Source organism: Pterocles gutturalis, unplaced genomic scaffold (genome assembly GCF_000699245.1).
Source record: "Pterocles gutturalis isolate BGI_N339 unplaced genomic scaffold, ASM69924v1 scaffold49639, whole genome shotgun sequence".
In the NCBI taxonomy this organism is placed as follows: Eukaryota; Metazoa; Chordata; class Aves; order Pterocliformes; family Pteroclidae; genus Pterocles; species Pterocles gutturalis.
The window spans coordinates 720-8,991 of record NW_010132553.1 but is presented as its reverse complement, the minus strand read 5'-3'; the positions used below and the strand labels follow the sequence as shown (position 1 = coordinate 8,991).

Genomic DNA, 8,272 nt, shown 5'->3' with positions numbered 1-8,272 from the left:
GAGGGTCAGAACCTCGCTCGGTACCTTATGGAGGCTCCAGCTAATTATATAACTCCAATCAAATTTGCTGAACATATTGAACAGAAGGTCAGAAGTTTCAGCAATGTGAAGGTTCATATAAGGTAAATTCCATTTAAATGATTCCTCCATAGGGTAAGATACCTTCCACACTATTCAGATCTGCAGAGGGCTCTCATCTTCATTCTGCCACTTCAGGTAACAGAAGCAGGGGAAGTGTTTGTCAAAAAGGTATGAGGGATGCTCAGACTGCAAGCTACTCTCATTATTAGGAGGTGAGCTTCTGGTTTGCAGACTAAGCAAGATACTGTGACACAGTAAAATGATTAACTGTCAATTAGTTAAGCAGTCAATTACTGCTTAATTGACACATGTGCTGTGAAAGAGGAAGCCTGATGAAGACTCAGTGAATAGAGGGCAAATACTGTGTACCTTTTTTCTAATATCTTTTGGTTTCTTCCCAAGTGGATTTTATACGTGCCTTTGCCTTTTTGTTTGGATGTGGTAATTAAATATCTTCTATTTATTGTTGTTATTGATAGGACTTTTTTTTTAACTTTTAAAGATTTTAAGATGGAGTCATAAAAACCCTTGCAATTGAATTTGTATAACTGATGCTTCTTGCCTCGGCATTTCTAGTTACTGCACTTCAGTGCAAATGGGCTGACTGGTTATGCAAGCATTGGAGGCTATTTTGTTGAAAAGCAAGAGACTGAGGGGAATTAAGTTTGGTTATAGTTAACCACCTTGACAGCAGAAAGTTAAACTGTAACCTGCTGCAGTATTGTTGCTCCATATGCCTTGAGAGACTACAGCCTGATGGGCAAGTGAAAGGTTAATGTTTCTGATGCAGAAAATGTAACTTGTTTTGTTGTTTTGCTGTTGACAAAACAAAAACCAAGCAATAACTTTGATGCCCTATTTTTCACAAAAAGAAAAAAGCAATAATGGGTGGATTTAAATTATGGTTTCCAAAGTAACTAACGAAAAGGGAATTAAGTTTGTGTACAAACCTTCAAGAATTGTGATCTCTTAAAAACAAACAAACCAAATCACCTTAGTTGAAGTGTCCCATTACAAATAATAAATAATGTATTTCTATTTCAGACCAGAGTCTTGGATAACAACACAACAGATGGGAGCATTCCTGAGTGTAGCTAAGGGTTCAGCTGAACCTCCTGTCTTTCTGGAGATTCACTATTTAGGTGATGCTAATACAAATGACTCCCCATTGGTATTTGTAGGAAAAGGAGTTACATTTGATAGGTATGTATGCTAATATTTTAATAACTAAAGGGGGGGAAGATGCCTTCCTGCTATTCATGTTCAACGGGGAGATGCTTTTTCTTTGCTCAGCACTTCGTTCAATGCTATTCTAGTGAACTTGGCCTATATACGAAACTGTGCTGCCCTTCCTGGGGAGAAGACAAGCTTGAGTGATTCGACAAAGTAGGAACTGATATGCCTCTCTCTTGTAAGGGGGAAAATTTAAATTCAAGGGAGAAGAAAACAAAGAACTTGCTATTTTTTCTTTTTTTTGGCCTGAGCAAACCTCTGGATGAAGAATTCACGTGTTTAGAGTTGCAGTCTGTCACTGGACATCTAGATCATACTTAAGATGAGATCTGGATCATTCTTTGCAGCAATTCCTTATAACTGCTTTTCATGTCACATAGCTACTGAAAAATTTATCAGTCTGTTCCCCTTCCACATGCTGATTTTACCAAGTGTACTATTTTGTTCTTGTTTTGTGCTCTTTTGCTATTATAACGATCATTGAGTTAGTCTGCTGCAGATTACTTGGATTTTTTTGGTGTCTTGATTGTGAGGAAATAATTTGTGGACATACTTTTTCTGAAAAGAAAACCCAGATACCTTGCTTTCAGTATGCTTGTTGATGGTGTTGCAGAAATATTTGAAAGCAAATTTAGTGCTATTTGGTGTTAAAACATACTGATGGACAGAATATTATCAATGTATGCAACTTTGAACTGCTGCATGTTGTATGAGATTTGTTCTGTTTATTCCAGTGGTGGCATTTCACTGAAGCCGTCATCGGGTATGGATGCGATGAGAGCAGATATGGGAGGGGCAGCAACTGTCTGCTCAGCCATTGTGACAGCAGCAGCTTTAAATCTACCACTTAACATAATTGGTAAGTGTGTTCCTGTGAGAATACAAAAATCTTAATTTTACAAGATTTCTTTTTGACAGTCATTTCCTAGTATCAGCAATGGTAAAGGTCTTACAGAAATGCCATGGACTCTTGCAGACTTGTCTGTCTCATTCCCTTGCTCAGCTTCTCTTCCATTTTTACTTGTGTATCAGAGATTACTAGCTTTGCTTGAATAAATATTTCAGCACTGAATTAAAATTTTGAAGGTGTGATTTTTAGATCTTAGGCAAGACATGATTGCCAATAAACTTATTTTCAACAATTTTTTCAGAAGTCCTGATCCTTCATTAAGGAATGTGGATATGTGTAAAATAAATTAAAAATGAAAAGGAGTTAGCGAAGTTACCGCCATGAGTGTTTGCCACAGCTGAACAGGAAGAGGGATCACCTCTTGTTTCCTTAGGTGAATATCTCAGCAGAAATCTAAAACAAACCAACCCCTTTGCTGATACTATTTTTAAATACGAGCAATGCTTATTTTTTCTGCAAAAATGTTGCACAGCTAAAATTAAATGAGCTGACTTAAGAACCGTGGCAAAACCAGTTGGTGATGACATGTAATCTGTTCTAGGATAAGTTTATGTTTGAGAACTTCGAGTTCCAGGAAACTAGTATTGTAGTATTTTTTATGCTTCAGCCAGTAGAGGGCAGCGAGACACCCTCACTTAAAAGTATGCAAGGGGAAGGTGTACATCAGTGGAGCAAAAGTCTGTGTACGTAATTCCACTGCAAAGTGGTGGTCCACACTTCGCTTCTTCTTTATGCCAGGAGCAGGTTTTCCCTAGGAATGGTGGAGTGACTCTCATCCTGTTATCCCATTTGTAGCTGGAGTTTTGAAACTGACTTTTTTTTTTTTTTTGCTCATTTCCATTTGTTCTTATGGTTTGAGTTCTGTGGCAAGTCCTTGGGACCCCTCTTGACATCATACGATGTTTATTTACAATGAGCAGAGCTTGAATGGCTCAATGTTAATTTGAGAAGCTTTTAATTTCAGAAAGAAAGAACTACCTTTACATGTGACTAATTATTCATTTATGGAAGACGTAAGATTATATCTGTTACTCCTCTGATGTTGCTTGTCTGGGCATAAAGTAGAATTAAATCCTAGTGGTAAAATGGTGTAGGTGAGAGAATGTGGTGGTGGCACAGGGCAACATGCAGAGGAATTTCCCTAACTGAAAACTGCACCATGTGTCTTTCAGTAACCAGGAAAATTTGGATTTTGAGCATAAATTCAAGATGAGAATAGTACTGTTTTCTTAAGGTGTTTGGTTTTTTTCTGTGTTTTTTCTACATCTTTTCTGAGAAAGAAACTAGTAATGCACTTTCCTTTTTCTCTCTGAGGTTTGGCACCCCTCTGTGAAAATATGCCCAGTGGTAAGGCAAACAAACCTGGGGATGTAGTTAGAGCCAAGAATGGAAAAACAATACAGGTATGCGTATGACACTTGGATTTTGAATACTTTTAGTGAATTGGTTTAATCAATCAAGTTATATGACTGCAGTCACTGTACATGTTTGAAAAGACCCTTTAAAAAGATGAACAGTGCCAATGTATTATTTTTACAAAACGTAAGAAGCATGTTATTAATTAGAAATGGTATCACAGGATTCTTTAAAATAAAAATACAGCTTGAAGAGATTAGATGTGTTTTATAAATTGCTAGGAAAAGCTGAAAAGTATGGTCATTTACTGAACATGCTAGAAAATCTTGTTTTTAGCACAAGAGGTTGTTACAATGCTCATAAATACAGACTCTCGGTCAGAATGAATAACATGTGAATTGCTTCCAGCAGACCCGTCAGGACACTTCCCTCCTGTCTGAAGTAAGACATAAGACTATTAGTTCCCTGCTGACATAACCAAGGTCTTTACCCTGCCAAGCTGCTCTGTACAATCAGAACTCTGAGTCATAGGACCTGTTGGCTCAAAAGAGCTTGCCAAATCAGTACCTGAAATACATATTTCATATTTAATCCAAACAGTTCCATATTCATCTAATAATTAAATGGTACTGAAAGTCATTGTGCTGTAGATGACTGATTTCATGAAGAAGTAGACGGCTTAATCAATATTTCTCTCTGTCTGGATTTCTGCGATTCTGCCACCTTTGACTTGCTGAACCTTCCATTCCTTGAGGTTCTTCTCCCAAAACTGAGTTCAGCTGCCCTCTGCTTTGAGGGAGAAGACTGGGCACATATTCCCCCACCAAGAAGAAATTTGCAAGAAAGTGCTAGTAGCTTAGAGCACATTGCAAAATTAATCTTTCAGAATCCATCATGAATTTTCCCTGAAAGGCGGAAGGAGCAAAGGGGCTATTGAATTTTTTTTAAGAGGGAAAAAGTTTAAAGGTCCAAAGGGACACCAGTATAACAAGGAACTCTTTCTATGCATACATCTGTGCTGCTTTGTGGTGCTGTCTCCTCCTTTGTGGTTTCCACTGGCCAGATCTCTGTGCTTGCGCAGGAGCAGCCCCTGGGATTCCTGGGGCTTTGCTGGGAATGGTAACCAGCCCCCTGCCCTCCCCTGGGACACCTGTGCAGCCTCCAGGCTCTTCGGAGGAGCCAGCAGAGCAGAGGCCCAGCATGCACAGGAGGGTGCACTGCTGAAACATGACTTGACCTCAGCTACAGAAATGCTTTTATTTTAGAAACGTAACTGTATATCAATACTATTTTTTTTGAGTAAATTTTGATTACCTGAAGTTCCTAGGGCCTGTGACAGTGCATTTACGATCAGATAGCTATTTAATACATCAGTGAAAGGGATGTCTTCAGTAGTTTATCTGTTTTTATTACTTTTGCACCTGAAGGTAGATAACACAGATGCAGAAGGAAGACTGCTGTTGGCTGATGCTCTCTGCTATGCCCACAATTTTAATGCAAGGGCTATTGTGAATGCTGCAACATTAACAGGTAAGCAAGTTCCCTTCCCTGCTCATTTTGCAAGTCAGTTTTTTGTCACTCAGTAATGGGACTGTGGATTAGTTGCACTACATATATAAAGTCAACCTGAATTCAGAAGCAACGAAGATGCTGAGCAGCCTGGTTTAGTCATTGGCGGCCCAGCATATGGCGGGGGGGTTGAAACTAGATGATCACTATGGTCGTTTTTAACCCAGGCCATTCTATGATTTTATGTGTTGTAGGACAACAGGTAGCACAGTTTATGCTCTAACAACTTGTACAGCTGCCCCCGTGTCTCTAGGACTGGGGAGAGCATTGGTATGCAGAGTACACACTCAGCAGTGTCGGTGAAGTTGGGCCAACCCAGCTGAGCTGGAACTAGGAAGAGTGGGAAAACCTATGCAGTCTTTGATGTTTCTGCAGTGTTTCCCAGTGCTTCTGTTTCTGAGCTAAGCCCTCCCAGCTCATGGTGCTGTGTGATGCAGAGATACTGGTGTGATTGTGGAAGAATCCTGCCAGGTCCATATGGCACTGGCCATGCTGGAGCCAAAATAGCTTCTTTGTGAACAGCTTCCTGAGTGCCTGGGCTCTGACCTAGCCAGCACCAGTTCTTCCATTATGTGTGCTAGCTCAGGTCTCCATGATTCTAGATAATAGAAGAGAGTTATTATCATCCTCCCAAGAATTAGTTATCTTTTATGTGCAGTTTGCATATTTTCAGGCATAATAAAATGTGGTTTAATTGTTTTGTCTCTACAGCTGTATTTGAATGAGGTGATAATTTTAAAACCAGCATTGTGCATGCATCTCATGAACTGCAGTAACACGCTGTCATGGGTGAAATGACTGTAGCTGAAATGAGAGCAAACATAGAAGAGCAGTTCAGACACTGGTCCACTGTGTTGCTTTATGAATATGCTAAGCAAAGTAATTAACTTTCTATATATCATCTACTAGTGCTTTAAACTATGTTCCATCAGTTTTACCAGTTGAAATGCTGTGAAAATTTCAGTGGACAGAAGGGAAGCTGATTTTAAGATTGTTGGCTTGTATAAAAGCATTTCCATATAAAGGGCATGATACAAGAAGAAGTAGTTCATTCCCACTATAGATTATTCTCTGTTTGGGATCCTTGGGCACCAAGCAGGAAGGAGGAGAGCTCCTGTAGAAATTTCTTTGACTTTTTATTTTATTTTATTTTATTTTTAATCTCACTGAGGAATCCCTCTGTTTTAGGCATGGTTTAGTATTTTGATAAGGATTTTTTTCATTTAAAGTAAATTCATATATGCTGTGCAAAAATCTATGCAAGTGAAATTCGCAGAAAGGAAAGTATCAGCATGAAAATTGCAGAGGTCTATAAACTAGGAAAAGTCCACTAACTTGTATGTTCTCTATGGAAGCAATAAAATTTAGATTTTTTTTTTGAGAAAACAGTTACTTCTGAACACATTTTATTAGAAATGTTGCTAAGAAAGATCAAGCTGAAAATGGAAAATCTAGTTTAATGAGATACAGAATATAATTTTTATGAATTTTTGTCCTATTAGATTATATAAATGTTTAAACTTTTAAAACTCCAAGTGTACTGACATTTTTAGTTTTTGCTGAAGTTGGAAATTACTGATAATGGGAATTAAAAATTGAAAGTTCTGCGAGCAGTCAGGATGCATAGGAAGAGCTCAGGTTCACCTTTGCCTTTGTTGTATAACCTTGAAGCTGTGTTTCTGTAGGTGCCATGGATGTTGCATTGGGGTCTGCTGCAACTGGAGTGTTCACAAACTCATCTTGGCTTTGGACTCACCTTTATGAGGTAGGCCTTCTGTATTATTATTAAATTGTAATAAAAATTGAGTAATAGCTTTTGTTACTGAGAAGTTACAGCATTACTGAAAATCTTATTTTATGCAAATCTAAAAGGTGTGTTACTGCATTTTGAAGTCTTGTGGAATGGTGTTAGTACTGTATTTAATTGAAAACAATTTTTAGTATTAATTACTAGCTCTTTAATGAGATTTAATATACAGCAAACAGCATACACATGATGTCAAGGATCTGCATGTTCTAATAGCTTACTGCATATGCATAAGCTCTGGACCACTGACAGTAATCGGTTCATGTTAAAAAGATAATTGATCTTGCTTAAAAACACAGAGACAGAAATTCAGAGAGGCCTTGTGAGTGGCTGAAGTGTGATGGCTACAGAAGTCCCTGAAGGGAAGGATTTGTGGTGTCAGGAGAAAAAAAAAAAAAAAAAAAAAAAAAAAAAAGCAGTCTTTAGATTTTTGCCTCTTAACACTAAAGTACGTAAAAAGTAAGATTCATTATTTTGTTTTGCAGTGTATTTCCAAACACCTGATATTATATTGGGCTGAAGATTTTTAGACTGATCAAAGCTAAACAAAAATAAACATGCATGATAACAGCACTTACAAATGTGGCTTGGGAAAAAAAAAAAATTGCCCAAACTATCACTGTTTCTTTTTCAGGCCAGCATTTTGACAGGAGACAGAGTTTGGAGAATGCCTCTTTTTGAACACTACACAAAACAAGTAACAGACTGTCCTCTTGCAGATCTGAGTAACATTGGAAAGTACAGCAGGTAAGATGTACCAATATCCTTCACCTGCCCCTTTCTTTCAGTGTATTTGTTTAATGTTTGTGCTGTTGGTGTTGCTTTAGAAACAATACAATTTTTCTGCTTCCCACAGAGCTGGAGGAGCATGCACAGCTGCTGCGTTCCTGAAGGAATTTGTGACTGCCTCTCACTGGGCTCATTTAGATATAGCTGGTGTGATGTCGAATAAAGATGAGGTGCCCTATCTTCGAAAAGGCATGTCCGGGCGGCCTACGAGAACACTAGTAGAATTCGCGGCTCGATTAAGTCAAGACAGACACAATACCAAATAAAATACTTACTCAAAAATCATCCACTCTGCCTTAAGAAATAATCCTTACAAGTATTATTCATAAATGAATGCCTCAAGCATATTTTCACTATGGCAGTCAACTACAAAGGCATTTTACAATTGTTACTTGGGTAAGAATATCTCATTTTTAAGACTTGTTATCCCATACTATGCAGTATAATATCCCATATTATTCTGTTTGAACTATTGGTATTTAATACCAAAACATGATCATGGAAAACATCTGAACTCGTATTTTATA

The 8,272-nt window shown here is 38.1% G+C and overlaps 1 protein-coding gene across 1 annotated transcript; it reads left to right on the top strand.

The window, feature by feature from the left end:
* Positions 1 to 3: 3 nt before the first annotated feature.
* Positions 4 to 8,046, top strand: LAP3 (leucine aminopeptidase 3; the record flags this gene model as incomplete). Its single annotated transcript, XM_010080921.1, has 8 exons — positions 4 to 122; positions 1,126 to 1,284; positions 2,049 to 2,173; positions 3,539 to 3,627; positions 5,008 to 5,110; positions 6,835 to 6,914; positions 7,591 to 7,703; positions 7,813 to 8,046. Coding segments are annotated over 8 exons (987 nt in total), but the record flags the coding sequence as incomplete, so codon positions are not given.
* Positions 8,047 to 8,272: the final 226 nt, after the last annotated feature.